The 17855-nt window shown below is 40.6% G+C and overlaps 1 protein-coding gene across 1 annotated transcript; it reads left to right on the top strand.

The window, feature by feature from the left end:
• The first annotated feature begins 746 nt into the window (after window positions 1–746).
• ctdspl2b (CTD (carboxy-terminal domain, RNA polymerase II, polypeptide A) small phosphatase like 2b) lies at window positions 747–17019 on the top strand. Its single transcript, XM_079497696.1, has 13 exons — window positions 747–1001; window positions 4554–4744; window positions 8022–8160; window positions 9061–9210; window positions 10688–10945; window positions 11062–11158; window positions 11403–11514; window positions 11605–11691; window positions 11939–12001; window positions 12087–12166; window positions 12792–12918; window positions 13164–13259; window positions 13603–17019. The coding sequence occupies exons 2-13, from the start codon at window positions 4577–4579 to the stop codon at window positions 13666–13668; spliced, it is 1443 nt and encodes a 480-aa protein (XP_079353822.1). The 5' UTR covers window positions 747–1001; window positions 4554–4576; the 3' UTR covers window positions 13669–17019.
• Window positions 17020–17855: the final 836 nt, after the last annotated feature.

Consider the following 17855-nt stretch of genomic DNA (forward strand, 5'->3'; position numbering starts at 1 on the left):
TCTATCATCCAGCTGTTTTAAGCATAAAATGTTAATTTTTTACTGTGCATTCATGTTATTTTCAGCCTTGAATTGTAGACATCTGTGATTTCTAACTTGAATACCAGAAACTCAATGTTTTTCATTAAATGGGTGTAAGTGAAAGTTTTTTTTGTTATTTATTTTTGTTCTGTAGCAGTGGTCTCTCCAACTCTTTAGTGTACACAAAACAAATTCAAGTCGGGATACCAATTTTATCCAGTAGGAGAGAGTACTCGTACAGGATGCATGATAAACAAGTGATTCAAAGTGATTGGCACACAATTGGAATTGGATGATCTTTGTTAGGGTTATGTCTCCTGATTAGATCAAAGTAATGTATTTCCTTTTTCAAAATAAATGGAGACCTTTATTAACAAACACTCAATGATTACAGTACTATCAGAAAATTGCAGCTTTAACTTTTTAATTTAGCTTTTATTTGTTTCAGTTTTTGTATATATTTTACAAAACCACTTACACCCCATTTAAACTAGGAATTGTCCGTTATTGTCCGTTTTCAAGTGACGTGTGTCTGTGTCACACACCCTTACCCTTCTGGGTCTTGCAACAGACACCCTCCTGACCTCCCGGGCCGTCCCGGCGATAATATACTGTATCTATGTCACTTTTTAAAAAATCAGATAGATAGATAGATACTAGATACTAGAAGCTAGATAAAGCCCGTTTAAAGAGACGTCATTTTCTTTCATCAAACGCCACTTGTGGACAGGGGGTGTGTCTGTGTCCCATCCGGGTATCTGCCTGGAGGAGAGTGGGCAGAGGCGGGAAATGGCGCCTGGTAACAACGGACTGGAGTGTCATTTCACACACTGACTGACGGCCCTGGACGGACAGTGGACAAGCGCCACACAACCTGCACCACAACACAATAACACGACAACAACCGCCGCCGACCTATGTTGTGCTGGCCTTGAATCTTTATTCTCCCATTCGGATATAATACTGCGGATCACTGTCAAGTAAGTGCGTTTTTTTTCTTCATGCAACGGGTCGTCGTCGCGTGCGCGGCGTATAAATGCTTGGCAACGTTATTAAAATCAATATTGTAATATTTATCGCTCGTGCACGCGCCTGTTAGCCCGCCCGAAGCTGTTGTTGATTGCAATGACGGCTAGCTTCGGTGTGTTGTCGTATGTAGCGCTAACGGGTTAGCTAGCCTGTTAGCGAAGCTAACCAGCTAGCTTTAGCTAAAAACATCATGGCCTCCTAGTATCTTCTGTGGCGGACCTGGCTAATGCCTGGCTCGCTGGGACGACCGGAAAATAGCAGATGTACAAGCTCATAGAGCGTCGCGTCCGCAACACACCTTGAGCTTGAAGATTGGTTATTTTCTAGGTGCGACACCATCGTACGTTTAGTATAAATGCAGTCATTAGCTAGTTGTAGTTATCCCATTTTGCTAGGTAGCGCAACCTGGGTATATAAAATAAAAAACATGCCATTGGTTTAACGCCCTGCCCACGTCGTTAAACATTACTCTTAAGATGCAGCTACTCAAATTTCTATAAAAAATGCCATGTTAATTGTCATTGTTAATATGCTAACGCCGTCCACTGGAATTCCACAACTTTACAACTTGGCTAACGCTAGCTGGTTAGCTTAACGGTGGCATCAAATGTTATATAAACGACTACTTTAGACAGATACTGTTTACACTGTCGGGTCTTTATGGTGAGCAAATCCCATTCATGTCATGGTGTTTGGCGTTAACACCCGCTGGCTTGCTGCCGCAGTAAAGTGTAACATCAGAGTGATTAGTTGTACCTGACAGCGATGTTTGTGTCGCTTGATTGAACGTTATTATGGCTTTCTGCGTCGTCGCGCGAGCCTTTCGCTAGACATGACGTATTTATTTGCTCGCGTCGACGCGGTTTTTAGTTCAAAATGACGTAATTGTTCGAGCGAAATACAAGGCGAAAATTAGGCATATTAAAATAATTGTAGCAGCGTTAGCTAGCTACTTTTTTATTTGTATTAACCAAAGTATTTAAGATTGCATGTAGCACAGTAGATGAGTGCATATTGCCACCATAACTGCTAATCTGTTTTGCTGTAATGATGTAAATTTAGCGATTAAAAATTGTTTTACGCAATGCATAAGCTTTCAGTAGAGCACGATAGGTTTCCCATGGTTCACTGACAACCAGTAGAGATTAATCGGCTGCAACTCTGACTTCATTAGTGAACTCCCGTGGTTAAAGTAAACAATAACAAACTGATCGTTTTCATACACCGTGGTCTGCCGGCTACACTGTCTGGGATTGATGATTGCGTGGATACAGACGGAATCCAGTACAGGCCTTGTTTCTATCAAAGTGTTGACATGACTAACGTTACATTTGCTAGCTCGCTAGTCGTAGTAGCGTGCATGTTAATGATATTTCCCGCTCACTTGTATTGTGGATGCCTATGAGCATGTTTGTTTTAATATTAATGTCGCGGTCACGTCTTTTAATTATGAGGCATTGTCAGTCAGACTCAGATGAGGCATTGTCAGACTTGGATGAAACTGATAGTTGCCTTAGGCTGACTTTCCTAAACCTGAATTTCTTGAAATGTCCTTATAGCCAGTTTAGCTACCACTAAGGCTACTATTCTACTTGACCCCAGCTTAGCTAGACATCTTGAATTGGAATGTGACAATTTCTGAACGTTGTCTTATTTGATATGCATACTATGTTTATTATTAGAAATGGTGTACAGATTAATTAATGTATTATGATTTTCATAAGTTTCATGGATTTTCATTTTTCCTGTTAATTGTAGGGCTGTCACGATTACAAATGTAATATTTATTAATTGTCGCACAAATAATTGCGATTAACCATTTAATTGTGTTCGTAATCACAAATTGCACAGGGCAGATATGACAAATAACTTAAATGTACAAATAAATCACTGACACATTTAATATATTCTTTCCAAAAAATAGCGGAAATAGTTGATCTACAAGCTTAGGAGTTGTAAGCTATTTGTGCAATTTTTGAAAAATGTTTGAAAATGTGACATTTCTCAACATGGAAACGATCTAAAATAATTGCGATTATGTAATAATTGCGACAGGCCTAGTTAATTGTCATCACAGCAACGCTATATGAATACTTTGGTGCATTGAAGTGCTTGTTTCAGACTAGGCTTCATGGCGCCTGTTACTTTAATACCATTGTCCAACAGACTTTCAAGTTTGTGTGTGTTAAAGAGAGCATGCATATCTCTGTACTCAGTTGTTTGCTGCCCCATGTTAAAAAAATACATCCTGTGGAAATGTAAAGCAGATGTAGGCCTGGCCTAGTATGTGAGGTCTGGATTGAGATGATGCCATAGTGTGTTTGTGGTTTCTGACAGGTCCTGGATATGTCCGAACACATTTCCAGCCAGTTACGTATGCAAAAGGGACTTGGCATGCTTGACAGAAGATTTGTGCTTGCTTTTTTTCTCTCCTTTTATTTTCTGCATATGCTCACACAGGAACACACATTTAAGTCCCTCATAGTTGGGGGAAACTGGGTGCAGTTTTCACATCTATCCACTCATTGGCCTGTTTAATATTCCCGTTCTGAACATATGTGTATTGTATACGTATAAAAGTTCAAATTATGACATTGCTTACATACTTTGCACTATTTGCACAGATGTATAATTTTTTTATTCTAACCTGCTGTTATGGCTAGGTAGCTTGCAAGTAATTTACATCCATCACATTTGGCTACTAAAATGAACACTATTTAATTATATTCTATTAATCTCTAACCCCTTTTAGTGAGGACAGAACCTGCTTTATTTTGGCCTGCTCCATTTTAGCATCTACCAACTAGTAGTCACAGTGCTTGTTGTGCAACAACTATGGAAGTTGGGAAGTCAGGCCAACACAGTCAACATTACAAATATTTATATTTATATTTATTTAAATATCTGTGTCCCTGTGTCTGTCTGTGCCTATGTCGGTCTGTTTAGAGTAGGACTGATTGACCCCTTATGACCTATTGACCCCTGCAGATGCTGGGCCATTCAAACTTAAGCACTCGCACATTGACCACTGCAGCGCACACACACACACAGACACTATAACAAAAGTATAGTTGCACCGCTCAGTTCGCACAGATGCGATTTTAATTTAGATGCATCTTGTGTTCATAATTGTATTCTTTTCAGGGGCTATACTAAGTATACTAAATAAATATATTGTTACTCTTGGAAGTTGGAAGTAATGGTACATAAAACATACTGTGATGTGTAGAGTTAGGATGTTGTGTGGATTTTAAGCATAGAGACGGAACTACAGCCAGCTGTGGCTTCCATGGGCTGCTGTGATGTAAGTGAAATGGGATCCTGAATACAACCAGATGTTGGCAGCATTTTCGTGCACTAGTATTCATCCACTGCCACAACACACACACACACACACACACTATATATATATATATTTATATATATATTGGTTCTTACATGTATGTCTTTTGTGTTCTCCCTTGCTCTTCACCCAACCCTGTCTTTTCTATTGTCTTCAATAGCCTTACATGTGACTGCTAAAACAATGAGGCTGAGAATGCGTAAGGCGTCTCAGCAACCAAACCCTACCCTGGCAGCCCGCCCATCCCGGACCAAGCGGAGGCATTCAGATGTAGAAGAGGACAGCCCTAGTACTGGTGGGAGGGGCTTACTGTCCACCATCAAGAAGTTCATCAGAGGGAATGCTGTCAAGGTAACTATTGTGATCACGTCAAATTATAGTTTTAATTTAAAATTGTGATTTGTATTGTGTGATGTGAAAGGTGTATAGGTGCCCCAGAACAACTCACTCCAGTACTTACATTTTCTCAACTTTCTTTGTATGTTACTAGTTTAATATTCATTTATGTGCGCTTCCCTTTGCTCCGTTACCTCTCTCCTTAAAACTTTATTTAGCCTTATGGTCCTCAGATCTCAGATATAAATCCAGGGTTTGTCAGAGCCCAGTATCATGTTTCCCTAGTAATGTCTGGTGGAATGCTGCAGCTTGTCTGAGAACTCAGGCATAGTTCTAATTTTAGCCACTGGCTCACAGAGTGGGTGTACAGGGACAGGAGGTGGTAACGAGTGGAAAACTCTAACTCAGCTGAAAGAAGATTTCCTTCTCATAGAAACACTTACAGATTTAAATCACTGGATATTGTTACAGGATATAATTCAGGATACAACAGGCAAATACGGAAGTTCTACAACACAGCTAGTATTCATCAGCACATTGACCACATCTAGAGCTGTCATGATTACAGTTGATGATTTTATTGTCACACAAATAATCGCAAATGATTAAAAATGTCACAATGTGAACGATGGAAAATATGAATACAATTTAAAACTTCACCACATTTCAACCTATCTTCATATAATTGGTTCTCACTAATGTTCATTATAAAATACCACAATTGATTTCCTACTTGGTCTGTGTCTGAGGGCTGTGGGCAGTTCAGAAACCCATCTTCCAGTGACACTTTTAGAAAAAATTACCTGAGCCTCGTTACATATTTCAAAAACACACTTGGAATGGGAAATAGAGCGGGGAAATGTTTTCTTTTTTTTTGTATATAAATTTGTAATTCTACTGACGTTTGTGCGCAACACTCATGAAAACAAAGTATTGCATTGTGGTTTTGAGCTGACAGGCCCTTTTTTGTCAATCAATCAAGTCACCTTAATTCAAGTGGCAGGGGCATGTCATGTGGTTTACAATTTAGGCATTGGAGAGCGCATGCGCAGGATGATGGAGTAGACGCACGTTTCACCCGCTCCCATCAAACACAGTTTATTATCCTACTTTAACCCTATATATCGTTCAACAAAGTAATTTTTTCGTGAATAAATCGAAGCCTCTAAAATAACTGACATGACGGGCACGGGGAAGAAGAACAGCAAACAACCCAGCGCGAGTAAAAAGCCGGTATTTAAGTTAAATCCGACTTGCCTAAGCCTGCAGTGTAGATACCCTGTTACATGAATTTTTCAGAATGGACAAAATTATTATATATTTTTTAATACGGAATGAGATCATATCGGTAATATCGGTTATCGGCCATAATGGCAATTAATTATATCTTAAATCCAAAATGTCTCATCGGCACATCCCTAGTTTTCATAACGTAAATATATTCACTTTGGCAAAAAGACTGTTTAATCCATGGGGGTTCTTGTTTACTTTCAACTGTCATGGCAGCTTGGATACAACCGAAACACTTCAAAATAAGAGCCACTTGTAATGATTAGTCAACACCAGTTTTATTTTTAAGTCCATCTACAAGATGTAGATAGACGTTTGTAGTATGTGCCGGGCTGTAATGCAGCGGAATGTTGTCACAGGATTCTCAGGAAGTAAATTCCTGTCCCAGCGGCCCCAACCATAGATATTAAAAATTAGATGGTTCATTGGAGCGATGTGTCTTCAACAAAGGCAGAATGAACGTCCGTCCACCTCCATGAAAGTGCTGCAGTTCCACATTTCGCCGGTAGGTAGTGGCAGCTTCAACGTTGGATAGCCTAACTGGGGGCATGGTAACAGCCGCTGGTGGAAACCCCCTACTCCTCGGCTTGTAATGGTATGCCCCATTGCCCAAGCAGCAGCATTGGGGTCCTGGGAGGAGAAGTTACTGTAGGCTACATGTTGCAATGTTTACGTCTGTCACTCCAGTCCAGACCCAGTTAAATAATATACAGTCACACCAGAATGCACACTGCTGTCTCGTGTCTCATCACCATCTCAGAGTTGCTCCCTCTCTCCTCTCATTCAAAACCTTACTCAAAACCCACCTCTTCAGAATAGCTTTCCCCAGCTGAGGTCTGGTTAAGATGTCCCCCCTTCCCTCATTTATCCTTTTATCTTTTTGAGTGGTGCAACCACTCCCTTACGGAGCTATGTGTGTGGCTGCCTGCCTGCCTGCCTGCCTGCCTGGCTGGGTGGGTGTCTGGGTATGAGCGCGAAAATAGCATGGTTGTTTTTCACCACCTGTGCGCAACCTAACACAAACGCACATATTAACTGTATATATGATGATTTTGGGTGTGCCAGTACAGTACAGTACAGTGACAGTACAGTACAGTAGAGGGACCCCCACACGGTAACTCTGTCATTTCTCAACAGTTTTGGACGTGGGGCGCACACACACACACACAGAGTTGCACCACTCACTTCACACAGGTGTGGATTTTTAACCTTGCACTGATGTTGTATCTGTTTTGTTTTTTCTGAATAAAGTCTGTTCCTAGTGTTAAGTAAAGCGCTTTGGGTATTTAGAAAAGCGCTATATAAATTTGAGCTATTGTTATCACAACTGACGTGCTTCAATGCACGACCCGTGAAGAAATGTAAAAAAATAAAGAAATGGAATAGGTGAGGAGTGACAAAGCGTTGGCATTGCAACAAGCTAAGCTAACAACAACACCAGCCAACCATGGTTGTGATGTTAACTTAGCTTGCTGCTTGTCTGATTCAACTTCACTTCATATCCGCCTGTAATCTATCTTATTTTGTTACCCTGACACCGGCTCTGCAAAAACAGGCAGATCTGCCTTTTTCTTTCGACCCGGGACCCACTGAGCTGTTTTCACATTGGTTTTATAACACGAATATATCGTCCATCGACGATTAAGGGGGAGGCAATGGACGATAGCAAAAAATTGGCATATATAGCCGTTGTATAAGATATTAAATGTTGGATATCGGTTCAGCTCTAAATTGGTCTAAATCCATCTTACTTGGTTCTGGAGAATATTGATGGCAGTCGGTTATGGTATGTTTTATCACAGTTGTTGAAAGTCATTGTAAGCTTTATTATTCATTAGTTTTAAGAATTACTCCAGTTAATTTCTATTAGTATTTTAGTTGATTAACCACAGTCGATGCTCAGTTACAGGATAGAGTACCTTTGTCTTGACCTGTGTGATTTATGCATGTCATTGTGCAGTCCTTTTCGTCAACATGTCCCATGATGTCTTGTTTACTTTAGGTGCAACAGGAGAACCCGGCCAAGAGGACGCGGCTCCACTGTGACGTGGATAACAACTTGATCAGCTCTGCACCCTGCAGTACCGACACCACCCGTAAGACTATCACCAGGGTTGGCAGGAGGGGCTCCATCAATGGACGTAAGTGGTCCTTGGTTTCAAAACGAGATACGTTATTTGCTGCTATTTCTTTTTAAATTATATTTTATTGTCAAATGGGCAAGTGGTGACATGAGACATGGTGAGTTCTACAGCAAGTGTCAATGTTCTTTTTTTTCACAACACAAATACACATACGTTACTCATAAGCGTGTGTTACAAAAAGTACTGGTAAGTATACACAACAAAACGGAAAAACGACAAACGGGAAAGAAATAAGTAATAATAATAATTTAAAAAAAAACCAATTTATTGTGTGTGTGTGTGTGTGTGTGTGTGTGTGTGTGTGTGTGTGTGTGTGTGTGTGTGTGTGTGTGTGTGTGTGTGTGTGTGTGTGTGTGTGTGTGTGTGTATATATATATATATGACAACAAAAGCAATTCTGTAAAAATACAGAAAAGAAAAAACAACCTGATATCACACATGAAAAAGACTAATAAAGAAAAGAGAAATAAAAAAACAGTGTGGAGTTAAGTTACCATACAGTGTGGTCTGGCCTCTAATTGACATGGGTGTAGGTCCTCCTAGCCTGCCGGGCGACCACCCCCCAGTGGCCCCGTTGAACAGATAACGTCTGAGGAGGGTGAGAGGGGATTTGTACTGAACAGGGTTTTAATTTTTATAGGGGATGTGACGGTGTCAGATTGAATCTAAGTTTAAAAGTAAGTGATGCATGGCTGCCAATAATTGAAAAATGTATCGGTTGAGCCCCTGATTGTAAATTATATTTTTTCCAATTTCAGAAATAGCATGACATCTTGTAGCCAAGATGTGGTTGGCGGTGGTTTGCTACCTTTCCAGTTAAATAAGATTTGGCGACGGGCGATGAAAGAGCAGATGCTGCTATTATTTTAATGTAACCCCATTAACTCTTTCTTGTAGAAGCAACAAACCATGACAGGAGTAAGGAAAAGCCCAATGGACGCCTGGAGGAGGCAACGGCTGCTGATGTTCCCACCAGCCCTCCCAGGACCACCCTTCTGGGGACAATATTCTCCCCCGTCTTCAACTTTTTCTCACCAGCTAAAAATGGTAAACAATGTCAACTCTGTTTCTTAAAAAGTATTACAAAGTATGAAATTGTTTGCTTTTACCTTATACCATTCGAGAAGAAAAGGGTCCCGCACACTGTCTTCACTTATAGAGCAGCAGTTTTATTCAGATGACAACGTTTCGGTCTAAACGACCTTCATCAGGTTTCAGGAGATGCATGGTGTACAATGGTTGATATGCTAGCCTCATTCCCTCTTGCACCTTAATTTTTGGGAACTCTGACGTTGTTTGTTTTTACTCGTCTTGGCAAAGGATAGATTGTATACATCAAATCAACCTTTATTTATATAGAACATTTTAACACAACCAGAGTTGACCAAAGTGCTTAAATAGGTTAAAATCAGTTCACATTGAAAGCCAGGGAAAAAGGTGCGTTTTAAGAAGGGATTTAAAAATGTCAATGGTTTGAGCAGCTCTAATATGGGGGGGGCTTCAGAATGAAAGAATCTTAAAATCGATTCTCTGTTTAACTCTATAATTGCGGCTAGCTGTGAGCATAAACCCCAGTTCCCAGTGCCACCATACGCGTTCACTTTAAAAGACAGTTTGCCCGCCCCCCCACACACTCGCTACACAAACTTGTGAGTCGCTACACATTGGAACAAGCTCACACTGTTTACCTTTCGTCAGAAGCAACCTGTGGGTCCTGACCCAAATCACACCCGTCTGAAGTGAGGGGTGCTTTTATCATCATACATCATCTCATTCTGGCCAATCACAATTTGCTTCCTCACTTTTCTGTCTTCACTTTTAGCTTCAATATGTACTTTGCTCAGCCAAACAACATCGCTATGGGGTGATCAGCCAATCACAAGCCAATGTTTGTGTTTACACAAACCGGAAAGCTTGGCATAGGAGGGGCTATCACCCCTCAAAAACTCTGAATACATAGTAGTGAGGGGAACTAAAGACCAACAGCCCTATGTGGAAGGCGGAAGGAGAATGTAGATGGAACAAGTGCAAATATGTTTTGCTCGGGTGTGTTTTTACAAAGTAAGATTGCCTTCAAAGGCTTCAAATGATTTATGCTTGTGTCGCACCGAAAATTATCATCTGAAAAAATGTATCTGTGCACTGCTCGCTCTGGTGTGCAGAAAGAGAGAGGGGGCAGACACTCTCGTGAGGAGATTAATCCCGCAAGCAAATTCACGTTGATGTTGTGCAGGAATGTCCCGCATTCAAAGTACTGAATTTGTTCATAACGTAGCAGAATGAACTTGTGTGCGTCCCGTGGATGCTGTGGTGATTGGTTTGTGTCCTTTATTAAAACTGTGCGCCAGTGATGCAGGGCTAGTTGCATCACTTAATGACTTACTTGATGTTATACCCCAGTTGGCCACATTACTATGCTGATTCAGCTCATAGCTTGCCATTCTGTTATAGCTTGCCAACAAAGTATCACATTGAGGCGCCTGTTGCTTCTAGGTAACTTTATTTACGACCCTTTCCCCACCAGCCTCTTCTGGCTCAGACTCCCCAGACCAGTCGTTGGAAGCAGAAGAAATAGGCAAGCAGCTGGACATGGAGCAGGTAGGGGAGACACCCACCAGCACAGCCATACCTGCACAGGATTTGATTAGCAGCGCCGCCCCCACCAACCTCTACTCTAGCGTGGCCCTGGTCCCACAGCTGCGAGCTCAACACATCCCTGAGGTTCCACCTGCAGTAGAGGAAGGAGCGCTAGAACCACATGCTGACCTCCCACCCCTCACAGGTAGGTTAACGGCACCATTGTCGGAGAAGGTATTTGAAGGAATTTGTGCATATAATACGGCAAAGTATTTCTCACACTGTTCATCCCTCTCTCCATTTTCCTCCTTCGACTTTCAGCCCCAGGCTCTAGTCCTGAGACGGCCTATGTGGAAGCTCCTCCAAACACGGTGCCAGCAGAGGTCACCTATGAGGAGGACTGGGAGGTCTTTGACCCGTGAGTACAAAGTGCACCCCCACTTGCATTGGAGCTAACAAACTGGAAAATGGATGTCCTTTGCAGATGTGCTCATGAACAGTCCATGTGATTTAGATTTACTGTAGAAGTATTTATTTGAATGCTCAATTTCATATTATATAACGTATGTCCGTCTGCAAGAGTGTGGTGAAATGTATTTATTTACTAATTGTAATAATTACGTGGTGATTATATTTTCAATAAATGTGTTTTTGACTTCTAGGTATTTTTTCATCAAGCACGTCCCTCCACTGACAGAGGAGCAGCTTACCCGTAAGCCTGCCTTGCCACTGAAGACGCGTAGCACGCCTGAATTCTCTCTGGTTCTAGACCTGGTCAGTGCATTTGTTTTTGCAAGAAATTGTTCTTGAAAATCTTATTTTTTCTCTACCATATTTATTTATTTACTACTTCCCATTTACCAGGATGAGACATTGGTCCATTGCAGTTTAAATGAGCTGGAGGATGCAGCACTTACCTTCCCCGTCCTTTTTCAGGATGTCATTTACCAGGTAAATTCATTGGTCATATCACCCCTCGGTGTTGTCTTTCGTGTAACCACTAGGGGGACCTGCATGAACATTTAAAAATGTTTTAGCCTGAGTTTGACTTGGAAACTCTTTTGATAAGAGTCATGTGACAAGGGTCCTTAGGGAAGCTTGAAATATGGCAGTGTCATATCTTATCTAAATTGTGTTTGTACTGTTCATTGAACAAGATACGACAGACATCATTGTAGTCGTCTGTTGTCTCCTACAGGTTTATGTGCGATTGAGGCCGTTCTTCAGAGAGTTCTTGGAGCGTATGTCTCAGATCTACGAGGTAAACATCAGTTGACTATTATAGCCCTTAAATTATGATTGTGCTCATTCAGAGATTTATTAGTATTATGTTTTCTGTCTACTAGATCATCCTCTTCACAGCCTCAAAAAAGGTGTATGCAGACAAACTCCTCAACATCTTAGACCCTAAGAAACAGCTAGTAAGGTAAGGTCCATCATTAATTGTCTCCACCAGGGGGTGTGTGTGCGTGCGTGTGTTGGGGGGGGGGGGGGGGGGGGTGTGGTGGGGGGGGGGGGGTGTGTGTGTGTGTGTGTGTGTGTGTGTGTGTGTGTGTGTGTGAGAGAAACGCATTTTTGCAACAAAATTCCTCAAATCATCCAATTACCATCCAATGCATAAGAAGAAATGGCACCCTTTTCACATTGGCCTATTATAGCACCACCAGGAGGCCAATTTTTTATTCCGGTCAATTTTTGAAAATTAAAAGACACCTTTTCTACGATCGGTGATGAGGGACATTCGACTGGATCGCGGGAGGCAGTCATAGTGTTAATTATATCCCTTATGGCCACTGACGTAATTGACGTAATCGTTTAATCCCCTGTAATCGGGAGCTTAATATAACAAAATGTAGCAACTTTTAGCTTGTTTGGCCATTAAAATGACAAATTAAACATATGAATAGTGCAGGCAGAAGGCACAATCCACTGTTGTAGGCTGGCCATAAGAGGGTTAAGGTGTCAATTTTGTGGTTTTGATTAATTATTGATTGTCCAGACCCGGTCATTGATTGATTTTTCTTTTCCCTTCCGTCCAACTGTAACTGTAGACACAGGTTATTCCGTGAGCATTGTGTCTGCGTCCAAGGAAATTACATCAAGGACCTCAACATCTTAGGCAGAGACCTCTCCAAGACCATCATCATTGATAATTCACCACAAGCCTTTGCATATCAGGTGAACATTATATTAACGACAACAATTGATGCTGGAAAGGTAGTCTTCTGGTCACTAGAGGGACGATACTGTAGTTTACTCCAGATTTAGATGTTAATTAAAAAGTCAAGTGCATTTTTAAGTATTTTCTTTTAGTTTATGAATTGATTCAATTCTTAATTCAATACTCTTGTTAGTTATCAGACTTCATTTAAATCAAGTAGATGCAGAAACACTTCACATTGCATTGTTTTGTGACCCAACAGCTTTCCAATGGGATACCTATAGAGAGCTGGTTCATGGACAAGAATGACAATGAGCTGCTGAAGCTGGTTCCTTTCTTGGAGAAGTTGGTTGAGATGGTAAGATATACTCAGAATATTTTGCTTTAATTTTGCTTTGCTTTGCTTAATTATTGTTGCTATTATCCAATACCTTTCATGTGAGGAAACAGTATGAAGTGTACATAGACGTGACAGAGAAAGAGGACAATGATGTATTTGTATTTATGCTGGGGGGGGAAGGTGTGGGGAAATGAAATGTTTTGTTCTTTAAAATGTTAAAAACCAGAATATTTTGCTTTTTCACGAGGCACATCTCAGCAGTCACTTTGATATAATAACCACACGTTAACTGCATTTCATATATATTTTTCCATCAAGATGTCTTATTATATGCTGCTTTCTCTCCTGCTTGACTTTTCAGAATGAGGATGTGCGCCCCCATGTTCGAGAGCGATTCCGGCTGCATGATCTGTTGCCCCCTGATTGATCTGTGTCACAGACTCTGACAGGACAACAGGGAAAAAATAGACTGAAAACAACGGACGTTTTTAGGATAAACAACAACTTGGATTACAAACTGTAACATTGCCATTACTGTTGAAATTTTAGCCTTTTTTCGTATCTTTTTTTCCAGCCCCACATTGCTTTAAAACATATAAAAGTTTTTTGAAGCAAGATCTGGGTACAATTTTCTAAACATCCACGTGTAGGTGAAATCACATTTAACTGAAGACAAACCCAGGTAGATTCCTGTTTTTGACTGACTCTGGAGCTGGCTTCTGTCTCCATGCTAACAATGATAAGAGGTCACGGTGCTTTCTGAAAGGAATTGAACATGTCACCCGGAAAAGAGGATCTCCAATCATACCCAGTCCCAAATTGTATCCAACCCCTGGTGCTCACTTTGTTGAGATTATCTGATAATGACACTCTTTGGCTACAGACCAATTTCAATAGGAATGACAGGCTTGTCGAAGGAATTGTGTGTCTGTGTATGTACTATGTGTGTTAAAAAAAACTAAAAAGAAAACGAACAAAAAAAACCTACATGGATTTTTCCATCCCAGACGTTTTGTCAAACTTTTAACCTGTAGCCTTTGAAATCTCATTATGCATTCCTCTGTAGCGGAATTGAGTTGTTGAGTTCTCTTTCTGATGATACTGGTTCCATTTTGTTTTTACACCCAAACTTTAAAAATGATTACCCCCTATAAGAATATGTAAAGTTCAAAATGGTTCAACTCAGCTTATCGAAGGCCTTTGGCTCAGTAGTAAAATATTTTGGGGAGGGGGATTTAATGGGGAGTTTCCACTGCATATTAGTCAAATTAAATTGTGTGAATCCAGAACTTCCCATATTGTTCTTTTTCATACAAGTTTAAACATTGATGGCTTCACTGTGGACAAAATATGGCCTCTTAAAGGTGAAATTGGAAATCTTATCGGTAATTTGACATTTTAGAGGTTAGAGGGCATTCTTTTCTCTTTTAAAAAAGTGGTTATGTGTCAAAGTTAATCGTGTTTTTCTATATTGGTTTTTGATTTATTTTGTTGGTAGTCAGTATTGTCTTTACTCCTAATCAAGTATTCTGGCTAAACTCTGTTTTGTGTCATTTGATGGCTATGTTGGTAGCATTGTAGTATAACTATTGTAGCACATCTCTGCCAGTGTGTCACAAAGTCTACCCAGGGTAGAAATCTATGGCCAGACCTTTACCAGCCATATCTGGCACCAGCAACATACTGTCGAAACAGTCAGCCTCACTACTGTGGTGTACAGCCCGACAGCCCTCTACTTGTCTCAATGGTTTTGTGTTTTATCAATATTTTATTACTCTACGTACTTTTAAGCCTTTTTTTTATTGCAGTTGAAAGTATTGCATTTGAGAATGGTAACTAGGCTATACGAATGTGTCTGTCCTATTTCAGTTGTGGATACACATGCCAAATTAGCATTTTTCTTCTCTGTTGTTTCAAATTCAATGGTGGAGAGAAACAGTAGACAAGGGGAATTAATTTGGTATTGTATCCATGCAAGCCCAGTACTTGGAGGTCTAAATCCCTAACCATACCAAAGGGTTGAGACGGTTTTAGCGTTGTCCCTGCGGTGTGATATGTCCTGTTGCGCGTCGTCCCTAGTGATTCAATGCATGGAATTCAATGGCCCAAACCACACCAAAGGGTCGAGACGGTTTTAGCATTAACTCCTTGCAACCGGTTAGACCCAAGGAGTTGCATGGTGACCCTTTGGTGTGGTTCGGGCTTAAAAGCCCAGCGAGCATCTCTGTTCTCTGACATTGGCCTAACCCAACTCAAGGTAGTATTGAGTTTGGTTGATTGAGTTATAAATATTCAGACATCAAATTTGTGGACATCATGGAGAGCTACTTAAATTCATGTGAGCCATTTTGCTGTTTAGATTGTTATAATGGTTGAAACATTCTGGGCTAGTTAGTTTTTGATCATATTGCATTTGAAGTTGTAGCAAACGTGAGTGTTCGGGCTTGCTTGGGCTGCCTGCACGGTGCCATACAATTCCTCCGAATTTCCGCTGTGGCATTTCTTATGCTCCACCCCAGTGTTTAGGTAGTAAGCGACAATCAGGCCTCAAAGCTCAGCTGAAGCTGAAATCTAGAGATAATCTTGATTATTTTAGTTTAACAATGTACAGTATATGTTGCAGTTGTACTGTGAGTTCTGTGAGTCTGACTCCATGTAGTTGTGCCCCATGAACAAAGACTAAATCCAGTTGTGCCCTGTCCGAGATCTCCCTGCTACTCTCATGTTGGTTGTCCACTTGTTTTTCTGAATATCCTCGAAAGTCAGAATTGATTTGTATGCAGGTTAAACTGTTACAGGGCACAATGTTGTTCATTCAAACTCAATGTTATGAGTAGACATGTCCAGACTATGAATGTAAATTAAACATGGGGTAAAGTCTTAAGAATCCTTCATTTCCTTGCATCTTTTTCTCCTCCCTGCCTAATTAAAAAAAAGGAAGATCAGAGCTTCCATCTGTGAAATCTACTCGATAGTTTTGATGAGGAGACAAGGAAAGTGTGCATGGAAGCGGAAACATGTCTTGAGATTACACCATGGTAGCTTACCCCTAAAGCCCCCCTCCCCTCCCACCCCAAATATCCCATCCCACCTGCCGCACCATCCAAGTACAGTATGCAAGCCTCGCTGGCACAGTGCTGTGTGTGTGATCTGGCATATGCAGTCCATGTGTGGTTATGTCCTCCGTTGGCTTAATGCTCCATGTAATTGTGAAACATCAGTTGAAGGCTTGGGTGGGAGGTATTTGATATTTTTATCCAGCTCATTTTTATGTGCATTACCATTTTTATTGTACAATACGTGTTGTACAATACATGCAGCTTCATGTTTAAAAAATCCTTAAAGTAAGGAAAATCTTTTGTATTTTTTATTTCAAAAAGGCATGTCATATCTACTTTTTAAATGTATTAATGAAGATTTAACTTTACATCAGATGGAGTGTTTTTTTCTTACAAAAATCTGTATGTATGTATGTTTAGTTTAGCGCAACGTCACTGAACTGTTAAACTTAGCATGTAGAATACAGCTTGCTTTGTGGGAAAGTCCTGAATTAAATTTTAATCCATGGAACCTTTTCTGCAGAAAAGAGCAATTGTGTTAATTTTTTTCAATATCCGTTAAAGCCATTTTACTTGCAAAACTTGCTGTTTGTGCTGAAGATGTATTTAAAATTGCTTTAAGACATTGTTGTTGGCAAACAGGCTATACTATTGTAAAGTGTACATACAGTTACAATGAATTTCTGAAACAAAGTTTTAAAGTTAAAAACCCTCTTGCATGCTCTTTGTTTTCATTTCATTCTTGACTGAGACTGAACTATACATTTGATGGCTGGGTATTAATGTTCCATAATGTGTGACATAAAAAGATACTAATGCATTATAATATGGTACCTCAAATTTAGTTATTTTAAAAACTGACATTGAAAGTGTTTCAGGGAAGGGTAAATACACATACTGTGTTTTGAAGACATTTTCATGTTGACGGCCCCCAAATGAATGGGCCAGTGATCCCAAGATCTGTTTTGATAAAACGTTTCAAAAATATTCAAATTTGTTTTAGCATAAAGAAATCTGACCCGTCTGAAGTAAGTGGTGCTGTGCTGTGCTGTACTGTACTGTACTGTACTGTACTGTACAAGCCCTCCTCCCTGGCCTGTGTGTGTCTGTGTTATTTTCGTGCTCGGACACGGGGGACAGACCCAGGGACACAGCCACACACATAGCTGTCTATGGTTGCAACATTCAAAAAAACAACACAAAAATGTGTACAAGCTCACAAAATGAAATGCGTTGTGAGCTTTGTGAAATCTGCTATTTTCAAATAGCCAATTTAGCCTATAGGGTTAAACTTATTTTTCATAGGCCTACTTGGCCCTACTATATCCCCTTCGAAGGACCCCACTTTGAGAACCCCTGGTAGGCTATATGCATCCTATGCATACAGTTAAAATTGCACCTCTTCTTGGCAGATGTCTGTCTGGTCCTTGGCCCAGTCTGTCTCAAGAGAGGCTCTCCAATTGGAGACAGGACTCGGGTTTCTGGCGGAGGGCTTTGGAAGGAGTTAATCAACAAGGCCAATTAATATTTCAGCACTTATGGCTGTGCTTGTTTA

Source organism: Electrona antarctica (assembly GCF_951216825.1).
Source record: "Electrona antarctica genome assembly, chromosome: 3".
Classification (NCBI taxonomy): Eukaryota; Metazoa; Chordata; class Actinopteri; order Myctophiformes; family Myctophidae; genus Electrona; species Electrona antarctica.